We start from the raw sequence: 15,199 nt of genomic DNA, 5'->3' as shown, positions 1-15,199 counted from the left end.
ATGCACATGGAGGAATTTATTCGCAAAATGTTTCCATCTCCCATTATTCGCATTAACCCTTTTTCTCACAAGTCAAAAACCCCCTCGAGGGGGTGTAAACTTTTTTTTTTTTTTTTTTTTTGCAAATTATGAAATTTAAATTTTTTCAAAATTTGGCGTTTCCCTCGCTTGTTTATGATGCAATACTTCAAATTGCACATAAAAACAGGGTGATGGAAACATAGCTATTAACTTGTTACAGACAACAGGCCATAAATTTCATTACTTCAGCTCTTGTTGTAGCTTTCATATTAGCATGCGTCATCAAATTTAAAAAAGCTTGCTTTTAACTTTCAGAAGAACCACTCCTGTATGCTACCATTCCTGCGGAGACCATCATGGCATCAAGCCTCCCAATCCAGAGCAGTACCTTACCCCTCTACAGCAGAAAGAGGTAGCCATACGACACCTCAAGACAAAACTTAGAGACTCCCAGAACACAGTTTGTGACCGGTAAGAGTCTGCTTTCAAATACTTGCACTAATGCATTACTGAATTGCAGTTCCCTCAAGAGCTTTGACACAATTTGCAAACTGATATCACATGGTACATTTTCCACACTGATGGGTTTCAGGGAGGCTGAGATTGAGGAGCTGAAGTCCCAACTGGGGCGTATGCGGGAGGACTGGATAGAGGAGGAATGTCACCGTGTGGAAGCTCAGCTAGCTCTCAAAGAAGCACGCAAAGAGATCAAGCAGTTGCGCCAAGTGGTGGAAACCATGAAGAACAGCCTCATGGAGAAGGACAAGGGCATCCAGAAGTATTTCATTGACATAAACATCCAAAACCGAAAGCTGGAGTCCTTGCTCCACAGCATGGAGTTGGCACAGAATGGTTGCGACTTGCAGGATGAGCCCACGCTGGACTTTATCTGTGAGTCTCCAGAAAGATCCACTGCAGTCAAGTTCGAGATGGAGCTACATGGTGAAGAACAAGCAGTGGAGGAGATGGCTGATAGTGAGCTGCTGGCCAATGACGAGATGGCCAACAGAGCTGAAATTCTCGAGAAGGTTCTCATGTCCACTGCGGTTGATTCCAGCCAGGACGGTGGCACCAAGATCATTCCTCAACCAGGGCTGTCCACCTTGGAGCCGAGTGTCTCGGAAAAGAGCACAGAGGAGCTTTTCTCTAGTGACCCCTTTGGTGCAGAAGATAAAGGTGTCCAGACTGATGAGATGATCTACACCGCTGATCTCCAAGCCCTCCTTTTCCAGCTGCTAAAGCTCCAAGGTGGCAGCTTCCCTGGTCTCCTTATTTCTTCTCCCCACCAATCGCAGGAATCACCTTCAGCACGAGTTCCCAAAAAGGTTGAGGACTTGCCTGAAGCACAAGATGAAGAAGTCAAAGATGTTGGCCCAATTTGCACCAACCCTGCCCAAAACACCGTTAATGATTCTGGTCTGGGCTTTTCCGAGCCCAAAATGAGTCCCCAGTTCATGGAAGAGCTGAATTTCGACATGAAGATTCCCAAGAACACCTCTAGCATGGCAGTGGTGGGAAAAAGCCACTGGAGCAACAACTTCTTGGTCGATCTGGTTGCTGTGGCAGCACCCGTTCTGCCCACCGTGGCGTGGCTCTACTCTCAGCATGGTTTGGTCGGAGGGGCTCCTGTGTACAACATAGCAGCTTTAATTCGAGGCTGTTGCATTGTGGGATTGCACTCACTCCGCCATGTCTCTCACGGGCCAGACACTTAGTGGCCCTCACCCACAGTTACAGCAAGAGCACTTAAATGTCATCTTCAAGTAGAAATTGTTTTTGTACACCTGTGATATGCATACACTTATTTTCCGTTTAGTTGCAACATTCCTACTTTGCACTGTGTTTTTGAGGCACAAAGGATGAAATTAAGGGGATGTAAAGGAACTTGTTTTTTCTTTTTTTGTTATTTATTGCCCTTATGTTTGTGTGTATAAATATTTTTGCATAATCTGATCGTCTGGGTGGGCGATTATGTTGCTCGAGTCTTGTTCTTTGCTGACTACTATTCCCTGCTTTTTATAAAAGGGTTATTTAGAGTAGCAATAGGGGTTGACTGTCAGTTGACCGTTGTTTTTGTTGTATTTAAAATGTCACTTGTGTTCCAAAAGAACTAAAACCTTCTGCCAAAGCTTAAATGTGTTCAGCGTTTTAAGTGAAACTGTATTTCTCTCCCTGGAGTTAGAGCTTTTACATGTTGCTCCGTAAACTAACAATTTCCTGAAAGGCAGCACTTGCAACAGTACAGCGAACACTTGTTATGTGCCTGAGCTATGTGCAATATTTTTGTTTATATCAGATGTATATCATTATTTATTATTAAAGCATGGAAAACCCCTCCAAGCTTGGATTTGTGTTATTGCATGATTTCTAAACTTGTATTACTTGTTTAGGCCCACACTAAATCGGTGTCCACCAAAAGCTCAAGACTTAGAATGAATGACATTTACAAAGTGATACAAATCCTTCACCATTTCCGCAATCCTGCCGATTAAACATTTTGGATAATTTGATAATGTTTTCAACTACCAATAGAAGTAGAGTATTTTTGTAAGTAGTAAAGACTTCCCCATTAAATTAGTGCTGAAAATTAAAAGTATTTTCCGCTATATCTTATATTAATAAAATAGATGTACAAAAAAATCTCCACGAACCCATTATGGAAGGCGTTGTTTTACGAAAAGGTTTAATGTTTTGATGTGCCAAGCAAAGTAAGTTAAATCAGTAAAGTGAGCCTTAATCTTTAATCCCGAAGCTTTAATCCTAGATTAATACAATTTAATTCTTTGCTCTTCATAAGATTAAGTTTCTTTGAACGGCTGCTTGTTTATGAAGCAGTATTTTACCAAGCCAGAAAATAGGTACGTGTACAAGAACCTGTAGTGTCATTTACACCATTGTTTAACATTTAACATTTTGTGATGGAAATTACATTTTAAATATTAGTAAAATAAAAATTTAACTATTAATATTTTTGATTTTTTTTTAAAAATCACTTTTGGCATAGTTTGACATATCCTTAGTGGAAATGACAGACATTTTGAGGGTTTTTCACACTGGTTATCTTCAAAGGTTTAATGTTTTGATGTGCCAAGCAAAGTAAGTTAAATCAGTAAAGTGAGCCTTAATCTTTAATCCCGAAGCTTTAATCCTAGATTAATACAATTTAATTCTTTGCTCTTCATAAGATTAAGTTTCTTTGAACGGCTGCTTGTTTATGAAGCAGTATTTTACCAAGCCAGAAAATAGGTACGTGTACAAGAACCTGTAGTGTCATTTACACCATTGTTTAACATTTAACATTTTGTGATGGAAATTACATTTTAAATATTAGTAAAATAAAAATTTAACTATTAATATTTTTGATTTTTTTTTTTAAATCACTTTTGGCATAGTTTGACATATCCTTAGTGGAAATGACAGACATTTTGAGGGTTTTTCACACTGGTTATCTTCTTTTTTTTTTAATCCCGCTTTTAAACCCAGACATGTGGAATTTTTCACACCAATAATTCAGAAGTGGGGTTAACCCCGTGCTGCGGTTCAGCGTGAAACTACATTTAGGTGTTGGAATATTACGAATAGATAACACGGACACCCAGTCTCAAGTCTCATTCATGTGCTTTGGCAGTGGTGGGAAACACTTCGTGTTGTAAACAGTGTTGTAAACAGTATCGGCTGTTGAGGAGAAAATGTCAAATAGTGACGGAAAACGCGTCATTTCATTCTTACATTTATATTCATGAAAAGCTGATAGTAGTAGTTAATATTACCTGAGGATGCCTAATGCTAGAGCCTTATGTGAACACTTACCATATGCGAATAAGAACGAGAGCCTAACCCACCCTGCTGAAAAAAACAAACAATAGAACTACCACAGAAAAATCTAATGTTTTCCACTACAAATACCATTACAAACATTACAAACCATCAACTTTTAACCATTAAAAAATGGTTTTCTATAGTGTGTTTTGGGACATATTCATTCCATTAGGATTTATTGGTTTTAACAAGCCACCAATGAAAAAAAAATTAATAAAAATGAATTAAAAAAGAATGAATAAATATAAATAAATCAGGGTAAGACATTTACAAGACAGTGCGGTAATGTGACCTTCATTATAATAAAGTTGTTGCATTTAGGCCTAATAAAAATCACCCCGAGACATAAAAGTGCCCGTAACTGATGAAACAGAGATGTTTAAACTTTAATATGTTAATGCTGTTGTTAATTAATGCTTCTTTAATGGACCTGCTGGGCACCCAAACACACACACACACGCACCCAAAAACATTTTATATAATACAAAATACATGGAGTAAATGAACCTCAGTGCTGCTATATTCAGAAGCTGAGATTAAAGCAACCATTACACAGCAAGCATGGACCCCTGGGCCACTTGAGAAACACACAGTGCATCTGCTACCAGATGGGACTTGACTATTGCATAACAAGCAACCTTGCTTGCATGAAATGGCAAGACTGAGCAAATGCTTGCTGTTATGTACTGTTAGCCCAGTTGGACACTACAGTTACTGTAGCTATTTACTCTGTTCCAGACTATGTATTGTAAATGTTTTAATATGATTTTGCTGAGCTCCCCCAGTGCATAAAATCTTTGAACAGTGCTTATATACATTTTATTTAATGAACATGGTCCAAAAATCTTGAGACAAACTTGAGACAAAGCGCATAGCTGAAGAAGACAGCATGTAATGTATAATTCAGTCAGAGTTTATGTTCCTCTCTCAGTCTAAGTGGGTCAGGCTGTGGCCGGGGGCGTTGCTGAGGCAGATGGGGATTATGACATCACATTCTCAGAGCTGGAATATTCCACCGGTCCGGACAATGCATCTGACCTTGAATATCACAAATGATAGCACATGTATTCAGCTTTATGATGCTGATTGAACATCTTAACAGTCGGAGTACAAACAGATCAAATAAAGTCTAATATTGCTGATTATGTTCAGAGACCCAAAGACGTCATCTTTACCACGGCACGATGAGCATGTTTTTTGGTGAAGAAATGACAGTAGAAGATTCTGAAAGCCTCTGAATAAAGATAAACCATTGAACAGATAACCGAAATGTTTATTACAGCTAAGGCTGCACTGTGAAAAAATGTAAAACAACTTAAAAAGGCATGAGCATGCATGAATGGGAAACATAAATCATAGCAAAAGGTGTGATTTTATTCAGTTTTTCATTGTTATCTGTACCTGTGGCTCTCATGGCTTCATTTTCCTTAATAATCATCATAGCATGCAGAAGTTAATTTCAGCATCACCATCATCCTCCTCATTCTATCAATAAACATGATCAATTTAGACATTTTCAAGAGATAAGAAATTCTATAATAGCTAAAGACAAGAGGTTCCCCTGGTGAAATTGCTTTAAAATAAACAGTGAATGCTTTTCTCTTAGTCAATGCTCTTCACAGTCTTACAAAAGATAAAAGATGGTTTGGTTGCCAATTCGGATATTTTAAAAATGTCAGCGTTTCCATGACGACCAACCCACATCTCTTAAAAGCGCTCTATTCGAGCCTCAGTACATACTGAATATCTCTGCTCTCCATTCCCACTGATTACCCAGATGACTCAAATTGTTGTCTTTAGAAAAATCAAGATCAAAATATAAGGATTATTCACAATTAAGCCCATGATTACCAGGTAAACAGAATTGCAACAGATTAGATCGACGGCTAAATAGAATGTGGAGAGCAAAAACCCAAGGTTGCATAAATTTGATTATTTTGAAATATTGAGATATCACCCATTTCGGTGTTTAAAACACAGACACAAGACTTTTGATGAAGAAAAAGGCAAAAAAGCAAAACCAAAAATGAACGGAATTCCTTATCTAAAATTTTTCTTGACCAAATCATTCAAGTGTTATAAATACTGAAAGAAAAAAACATGTAGTTTTGTCTTTCAATCGAGTGCACGGTAAGAACAGTCACAATAACTCAAAAATAAACAAAAGGGACGATTCTTTGTGCTGTGTTCAGTCCAATACAAAAAGAAACCCTGAAGAAACAAACAAACAAAAATTCCCCAAGATGGCTGATGGACTAAAAAAAAATATCCCAAAGAGGTGAGGACAGCAGTGTGGCGGGGCAGGACAAAACCAGGTAAAATGTAATATGAGCAGTTGTTTGGCTGTTGCTTTGAGTGTCCGGTGCGCTGTATTAATGTTATGAAAGCTTGACAGCAATCTTCTGCTCTTTTTTCATCATTCTCTGTGCCTCTTTCTCCATTTTCTTCCTCTGTTGCTCCATTGCACGTCTCTCTCTCTCAGCCAGCTTCTGCTGCCTGTATTCACGATAGACAAAGAAAGATCAATTTCATTGCATTTATGATAAGTTTAAAGAGATATTTGTTTTGAAAATCAATAATCTTCTTTATTGTATGCGGTCAGTAAATACACTCAAAATTCATACTCTTTCAAATATGATGTGATATAAGATTGATCAAAGTAAAATAGCACTCTCAAAAATTACAATTCTGTCATCATTTACTCACCTTCTTGTCCCTCCAAACAGCTCAGTACTTCCATTGTATTGTTATCCACACAATGATAGAACTGAAACTGTTATCAAGATTCTTCCTAATATTGTCTTTTATGCGCCACAGAAGAAAGAAATGCACACAGCTTTGGAATGACACAAGGGTGAGTAAATGATGACAGAATTTCTAGTGAACTATCCCTTTAATCAAGATCCGGCACAAAGCAGTGGAGGTTGAAAACAACTGTGCTTGTACATTGACACCTAGTGGATAAAATCAGAAAACCACCATATTCTTCCTCTAAATATCTTGAGTTCAATTATTACCAGACCATCACAGAATCTGCTCAGCTGATTTCTACAGAATTTAAACCTCTGACATATACACACCACATCATCATCATACCAGTTACAAAATATGTAACATGTTGCTTGTTACATGTGTTTAATAGGTTTAAATCCGTTCAACAGACACCAATATAAAAAAAAGAGAGAAAAATCAAACCTGGATTTTATGACTGCACAGTGAAGTGGAATACATATAAATATATATACCTGTATTGATTTAAATAACTTAAGTGATTTAATATTGCAGTTATCAAGGGAAACAAAGAGAACCAGACCTGCCGACCTTGGACATTTTTTTTGAGTACCATCAGTGTGGCGGGGGTACAATGTTAAATATTTTTCATAGGTTACTGCTTAGGGTCTGCACTCAAGTTTATGATATTCCTGTTATACAGTATTTTAGAGTAAACTAAACAGTAGGGATGCAACAATACAGGTAGCCCACGGTTCAATAAATACCTTGGTTTTTAACCACAGTTTTCGGTTTGGTTCTTTTTTGAGTTATTTTTTGCGATTATTAAATGCCATTTTTTTTAAAACTCTAGTACACTTTAATTAAAACTACAGTACTCTTCTGTATGCTGTAGAAAAACATGGATTATCATATGTCTTCTTCATAGTATTATTTTTATGGATTGACCATTATTTAGTGCTATAAACACATGTAATGTCCGTTTCATTCATACTGGATGCAGAAAATCCACATATGCGTCAAAGAAGTAATAGAACTGATGACGCTTCAGGAAATCCCTAGTATGGACAAAAGCATCCAACTATCGCTGTAACTGAATAAAAGAAGACAGAAATGCTTTGCATAATGACATTCAAAGAGAACATTAAGACAACAAACACTTGACCGCGACAATGTATAGTTTATCTGTGTTCTTAAAACCACCTCAGGTATTTTTATAATAATTAAGTATATTTATAATCCACTGCTAATCGACATAGCCTTTATTACAGTATACAAAAAAATAAAACGCACGGAAATTATTGAAATGCAAAACCCCAAAAAAGCTGATTGGTTGAACGCTTCATCTTTTTCTGTTGCTTGTTTTGAGTCTTATGCATGGACAGAGGCGTCACCAGGTTTTGGCGTAGTTTAGAGTGGCAAATCGTACCAGCGTATTTAGTGGTCAAAATGCGTAACCGCTACACAAAATGTGTACAGGTTGACAGGTCTGCAGAACCAGAAACATTTTTATGTTGCACAGGACCAGCTCGTAGTCAGCTGGTAAGGTAGCTTACCTCAGCACTTCCTCCGTCTCCCAGGCTGCTTCTGCCTCATCCTCCCAGGCATTGGGGTCTTCCTGCCAGGTGTCCAGGTCCCCCAGCTCCGCCTGCAGCACAAAGAGACATTGTGTTTACTGAGCATCATATCAATTGGAGGACTCCCAATAAATCTTTTTTGTTGTTGTTGATCTAGTGTTGATTGGCCTCACAGTCGCAACAGTGTGATTATCACTGTTACACTGTATCACTCACAGAGGGCTGGATGAAGGACATGTCCTGACTGGCGGCTAGTCGGCTGGAGAAACCTGAGGAGCTGTCTGGCATAGAGAAATTCAGAGGTTCCCTTTTCTTCAAGACAATCTGGAAAAAGAGCACAAAATGGCAATTATTTTTCTTTTTCTTATTATTATTAATGTTGAAAATGGCGAGCCATTTTTAAGCCTCCTTTGATTAAAATAATTGAATGTCTTTAATATCACAAAAAATTTTACTCCAAACTTTTGAATGATATTGCACATTACACAAAAATGGGAATGAGAAGGTCAGCACTAAAACTGCACTAGTGCTTCAACAATATTTGGCCCTTTTTTCATCACAAGGTGAAAACTGTTATTCCCAAAACCAAAAGACTTTCTTGAATTTTTCACATGAAACTATAAAAGTCTCTTATTTCAATATCATTTAATTTCCACTTGCCCTAACTAAAGAAATAAATTGTTTAACATTTTTTTGTGTTTTTCTTGTTTTTAAGAGAGAAAGCAAGAGAAGGAGAGTTACTAGCATGTAAAAACATAAAATATAAAACTACAGGATAGAATAAAATAAAAACTAGGACAAGAAGATAGAGAGAAATAAATAAATAACAATGAACCAGCAGCAGATGTAACCCCTCCTAATAATCAACCTACTTTTTGTGTTTTCCTGATGGTGGGAGCCATGTCTTTGAAGTAGTCTGGCTCTTCTCCTTCAGCTTCATTCTGTGGAGGTGGAACTATCCCATTGCCACCTTCAATTTTAATACTTGTTGGAGCTTCCTCGTCCCATGAGCTCCACTCCTCAATCTCTGGCTGAATTGAATTATACAACAAACATTCACTCATTTCATCAAGCAAAGGCCAATAGTAGTTAACAGTCATCTGTCCAGTTTATTTCGAAGTGAAAGTGTGCTTTATTTTTGTTATTCTCATTGATGCATAAAAATGTGTGGCTTCTTTTTGTGAAGGACCTCCATGACAATTTAACCATTCGGACATGCTCGGTTTCAAAAAGCTCTTTCATTATACATTATATATTATATAGAGGAATACTTCATTTACATACACTATGAAATTGTGAAAAATGCGGCTTCTGATGCTAATGGCATTTTGTTCATATCTATTCTTAAACAGAATAAATATAATATAAAAAAGTATATAGTTTCTTAATTTGGTATTGAGGTAAATCTCACAAAATCTGTCAAGAAACATATTTTCTCCTAAAATAAAAAGAAGATCAAAATTGTACAACCATTTTTTTGCCACTATAAAGTCCAGGACATTGTTTTCTAGACAATTTTGTAATATTTTTGAAAGAAGTCTCCTACGCTTCCTACACAAAGTATTTATTTGATCAATAATACAGTAAAAAATATATATACTTTGAAATATTGTTAACTGTTTTATATTTTAATATAATTTAAACTCTAATTTATTCCATGGCAAAGCTGAATTTTCAGCAGCCAGTACTCCAGTCATATTTTATGAGTCTGTTGCTCATAAAAAATATATTTCTTATTATTTCGGTGGAAACTGTGATACATTTTTTTGCAGTATTCTTTGATAAACTTTGAGACAATGTATTTTTATTTTGAAAATTTATTGTATGAATTTGCCCTAAAAAATGTACTTTCTCTATGCAAAGTATTTTTCTTATGATCCATTTCTTAAGATAATTGTAAATATTCATGACACAGTCACCAGCATGATGCATTTTTTAACCTGTTTTGATGCAGAGGAATAATCAACTGTGGTCGGGAGGCTGATCTGATCCCCACTCAGCTTGCGTGACCTTCCAGTCCTATATTAACAAACAACAACAGTCAAAACACAGCATAGCAGAGGGAACTCATTACCACAGCATCACATCGGTAAGGGACGTGCATTCATCTCTGGATCCTCCTATGTCAACAGGCTTCAGACTGACAATCTACAAGATGAATATGTGAGCAATTAAGCAAGAGATTAATACTCACCTACAAATCAGTCTTTTCAAGAATGAGAGAATAGATGCCAAGCAGGTGCATATTTTAAAAAGGCGAAACTGTGTGATGGCCATGTTATGAGTGATATCTAAATAGAGACAAAGAATACAGGGGAAAGGGGTGTGCATTAATTCATACATTTAAAACAGAAACACATCAAACCTCAAAGAATTCAAACAAGCAACGTCAGCAATTCAGACATGAAGATTAGGCACTGTAAGAATCCATGCATCCAAGTCCTTGGACACTAATTTTGTTTGCTAAATTTTTGAATGTTCTGTTTTGAGTTTTAATATGATCCATACATGTATATAATGCTTTTTTGCGTCACCCAATTTGCCATATTGACCTTTACCAGCAACAATCAAGGAAGCAAATGTAGTACAATAGCAATTGCTAATGTAAGCTACAAGCAAAGCCAGCTAACTAAACATATATGTTGCCTAATGAGGTTACTTCGCTTTAGTTTACATTCAGAGAGCTTGTAAGCGTATATGCGTTATGACACGGCGAATATCCATCTTAGTTACTCACCGGTCAGGTCAATTAAAGAGAGTTGATGTAGATAGAATCATAGCACGGGGCTAGCAGACTGAGGCAAATACAACACTTGGCCTTTACAGATGGGACGAAACAGGGAGATTAGTGTGTTTTGGCAAAGAAAGCGTTCAGGAAAGCAGAACCATCATGAATAGCTGCTGTCAAGGTGGTCATTCTCATCCATATTATTCTGATGCAAACAGCCATCGTCCCTTCTTTGTAAATTACCTCACCAACAGGGAACTGGAATCTGTGTGGGTTCTTCTTCTTCTTTCAGGTTTAATGGTGGTTGGTAACTCATCTCAAAGGTGCATTACCGCCACCTACTAGACTGGAGTGTGGGTATTAGACTGACATCAAATGAGAGGTGGAGAGAGAGAAAAAAAATCCCTATTAAATTCTTTCTCTTAACCCAGTGTTTTTCAAAAATAATATTAATAAATTGTGTATTCTCCCAGATGCTTTCCCTAATAAATGCTCAAGTGTCATGCTTTGTTCATCCATCTGTGCCTTTAATTCTGCCCTATCTTCTTCGTATTTTTTGCAGTCTAACAGTAAATGCTTCACTGTCTCTTGTACATTACAATAAGTGCATAATCCAGTGGGATGTTTTCCTATTCTGTGCAATGCTGTATTTAAACCAGTGTGACCCATTCTAAGACGTGAGACTAACATCTCCTCCCTTGGGCTTCTGCCCTTCCTCATGCTTGTGACTACTTGATTTTGTATACTGTATAAGTTCCCGCTGTGTTCCAATATTCCTGCCATATTTTAAGTGAATGTTGCTTTATGATGGTTTTGACCTCTGCTCTACTTATTGGTACGTGTACATCTACTGTTTCATGCTTTGTAGAGTTTTTTGCTAGCATATCCACAACTTCATTTCCTTCCACCCCTACGTGGGCAGGAACCCAAAGGAAGGAGCCAGCCATTCCCTTATTATGAAGTGTGAGAAGCAAGTGGAGTATTTGATAAATGAGGTCTTGTCTACATGACGCTCTCCCAGATTGAACGCTTAATAATGCTGATAAACTGTCTGAGTCTATAACGACACCTTGGTTCTGATTATTTTCTTCCACCCACCCTAATGCCAGTAAAATTGCTACTAACTCCACAGTGTAAACTGACAGGTAGTCTGTTGTCCTCTTTTTGACTACTACTTCATACCGAGGAATAAAAAATGCTGCACCAGTACGGCCTGTTTCCGGCTGCTTTGATCCATCCGTAAATATGAATAATTCCTCTTGATACTGCTCTACATAGTTTTGAACTATTATCCACTGTCGCATTATTTTTGAGTTTTCTTTTAGTATTTGTTGTAAGCTTATATTTACAGATGGTTTTATAAATTTCCAGGGTGCATCATTGATATTGCCACAGTGGGTCCTACTTGCAACTGATTGAGATCTGCATTTTGAGCCTTAGCATTCCCCACCCATCCAAAACTGTAAAAATTGCTTTTATTATGCTCTGCGCATTCTTGCAAGACAGTTTTTGTGGGGTGCAACATACTATGTCCTTGTAAATTAGTCCAATACGCCAACATGATCTTGACCCTCCTAATACGTAGCGGCATCTCTCCTGCTTCCACCTGTAAAGCAGTTACTGGTGATGTTTTAAATGCTCTGGTACATATCCGGAGTGCCTGTGCCTGCTCCACATTAAGCTTTTTAAGGTTAGATTCCGATGCTGACATATACGCCGAGCAACCATAGTCAGAGGCAGTTCTCATGAGAGCCTGATAAATGTTTATTAGCGATGCTCTACTCGCTCAGTCCATTGTTCAACTTTCTCTATTGCATTTTGCATTTTCTTTCTTAGATATTCTACATTTCGACCCCTAACCCAGAGTGCTCCATCGTCTGCATAAAGTGATTTGTCTGTGTGGGTTGCCAGGTTGTCCGCATAAAATAATTTTCCTGGGTATGGTTAAAAAGTGTAAACAATTTTTGGTGTCAGGAAAAGACCTAAATACACAATGTGTGTTTATGGACAAGAAAGAAAAAAAACACCTGTTCATAGTGGTTCTGTATTTGTGCCCCAGTGATATACAGTGTTGGGGGTAATATATTACAAGTAACGCGAGTTACGTAATCAGATTACTTTTTTTCAAGTAACTAGTAAAGTAACGCATTACTTTTTAATTTACAAGAGAATATCTGAGTTACTTTTTTAAATGAGTAACGCAAGTTACTTTTTTTCCCCTAATTTATTGATTGACAGCTCTCCTGTCCCCATGTTGAGAGAAATCAGAAAATGTTAATGTAGTTCTATAATAATAAGAATATGCATTAATTCAACTCACACACACACAAAAAACACACAGATTCAGTATTCCTCAAAATGAATAAAAAATAATGCAACTCAGAATATGACGTAAACCTGCAATAATTAAATGTTAAACAACACAAATTTCCTTTATGTATTTATTCCCATTCTATTAACCTATGTCTTTGCTTCTGACCTTCGATGATCCAGTTCAACCGTACTAATAAGCTAAAGTTACTCTAGACGAACATTTGTGTGTCTTTTTTTATTGCTGAAGTGTGTTGAAACTTCTTCTTCTGCATTCTACTGTACGGAATTAAATTGACTTTCCCTTCAGCCCGAGGCTTATTCATTTCACTTTTGGTGTGAAAAGGCTTTTATATTTGCCAAAAATATAACTTTTTTATTTTAAAAACAAACAAGCAAGCCCTGTCCAGATTTAAAAAGTAACGCAAAAGTAACGTAACGCATTACTTTCCATAAAAAGTAACTAAGTAACGTAATTAGTAATTAGCAATATTGTAATGCATTACTTTTAAAAGTAACTTTCCCCAACACTGGTGATATACAACACGAATCATTAACCATTGTTATTTTGTAGGAGCTGTTCCTGCAGATAATATAAAATACAATTACAATTTGAAATAAATTAAATAACATTATCCATATGGTTTTGTCAAACAATATATCTTGTTCGTTTAAACTTGAATGGTCATTTGCAACTTGGCAACCCACATGTTGGGCTCTTTTGCGCAAATTTTAAGGGACGCGTAACATTTTCTGCCATACCACACAATAAAAGTCCGTTCTAAAATGTACTCTTTTTTGCTAAATAAAAATACAAAAATCTAAATATAATGACTCTTGCAAAACTAATTTTGAAATATGTTTTTAAAGACTATATATGTTAAATATGTTTGTAATATTAATAATAATATCTATCTATCCTGAAATTTATAGTTAATTTAAATATAACCATCAATTATAAATAAGTAATGCATTAAATCTTAAATTTATTTCTTTATTTTTTTAAGCAATCACTATTAACGTTTCTCAGTGTCCACAAGTGCCAGACAACGATATCACGAGGTATCTGTTTCCTTTTCTCTGCGCTAAGAGGACGAACCAATCACAGTCGTTTGTGATTACTGGAAGGGTTATATTTAAAAGTCATTTTACAAGACGCTTTCGCAATGACATTCATTTTTGTACCAGATTCGAATTCTTATGAAGTAAAAGTTTTAAATGATTGTACTTTTAATACTACAAAATATATCCAATAGTATTAAAACAACCTGAGATTTGAATGCGGCTCAATGGGATATTGGGCTGTCTGAGCCTCTAAGCTCCCCCAAAGACCACAAGCTTCAGTCTCCCAGGCAACGCCTAGCAAACCAACGATTCATTTTCTAGAAGTGGTTTCTAGTGAAAGGAGGCGTGGCTATCAGTTTCTCCAGTGAAGGGAGCAGCTGGCTCCGCACAAAATGCAGCATTTCACCAGCCCCCGTGCAATAATCGGGTAAACCACAATTTTTGTTAAAACGCTAATCTCAAACATGTTCCCCTGTTAGCGTGATCCATGCATTTTTGGATCTTGTCGGCCTTGAGTGGGCGAGCAAAAGCGAGGAGCACCACCAGTGTCGCCAAATATGTGAGTATCGCCATGGTCAGGTAGCGCAGGTTTCTTTACACAGCTGGCTTATTGAATTCAGTGTTATTCAGTCAAAATCACGTTATTATGAACTGTTATGCCATACACTTTCTATTTCATGAGATGTAATAATATGATAAACGGTGCGCTTGCTTGGATGTTGTATGTGTTATTGCCCTTAGTCCTTAGCCATCTTCAATAAACGACTAAAACACATCTGTTCCATCTTTATTGGACCCTCTAACTCTAGCACTTTCTATTCTATATTAATGCAACTTTATCTTTTTATCTTCTTTTTTTTATAAAAGAAAAACCCACTAGCTTTCCATTTTATCTACTTGTTTTTCTTTGTGTGTGTGTGTGTGTGTGTGTGTGTGTGTGTGTGTGTGT

General features: G+C 36.8%; 3 protein-coding genes across 5 annotated transcripts in view; 2 read left to right on the top strand and 1 right to left on the bottom strand.

Moving 5' to 3' along the window:
• Positions 1-1,902, top strand: part of LOC107600646 (syntabulin-like) — a 73,019-nt gene extending 71,117 nt beyond the window's left edge. The window contains exons 6-7 of the mRNA XM_016292593.1: positions 337-492; positions 614-1,902. Coding sequence (XP_016148079.1) covers positions 337-492; positions 614-1,736 — 1,279 coding nt within the window. The 3' untranslated portion in view covers positions 1,737-1,902. The remainder of the gene's footprint in view (positions 1-336; positions 493-613) is intronic.
• Positions 1,903-5,092: 3,190 nt separating this feature from the next.
• Positions 5,093-11,176, bottom strand: LOC107600620 (receptor-binding cancer antigen expressed on SiSo cells-like). Its single transcript, XM_016292557.1, has 7 exons — positions 10,885-11,176; positions 10,342-10,438; positions 10,088-10,166; positions 9,020-9,178; positions 8,364-8,471; positions 8,127-8,218; positions 5,093-6,336 (listed from the first exon to the last, which is right to left on the bottom strand). Exons 2-7 carry the CDS (start codon positions 10,422-10,424, stop codon positions 6,219-6,221), a joined length of 639 nt encoding a protein of 212 aa, XP_016148043.1. The 5' UTR covers positions 10,425-10,438; positions 10,885-11,176; the 3' UTR covers positions 5,093-6,218.
• A 3,423-nt stretch (positions 11,177-14,599) lies between these two features.
• The window catches only part of zdhhc3a (zinc finger DHHC-type palmitoyltransferase 3a), a 14,533-nt gene continuing 13,933 nt past the window's right edge, over positions 14,600-15,199 (top strand). For all 3 annotated transcript variants that reach the window (XM_016292556.1, XM_016292554.1, XM_016292555.1), the window contains exon 1: positions 14,600-14,809. The gene's annotated coding sequence lies outside the window, so the exon portion shown is untranslated. The remainder of the gene's footprint in view (positions 14,810-15,199) is intronic.

The sequence above is a fragment of the Sinocyclocheilus grahami genome, unplaced genomic scaffold (genome assembly GCF_001515645.1).
Source record: "Sinocyclocheilus grahami isolate Dianchi unplaced genomic scaffold, SAMN03320097.WGS_v1.1 scaffold288.1, whole genome shotgun sequence".
Taxonomy (NCBI): Eukaryota; Metazoa; Chordata; class Actinopteri; order Cypriniformes; family Cyprinidae; genus Sinocyclocheilus; species Sinocyclocheilus grahami.
The sequence above is the reverse complement of the archived record's forward strand: the minus strand, read 5'-3'. Positions and strand labels throughout refer to the sequence as shown.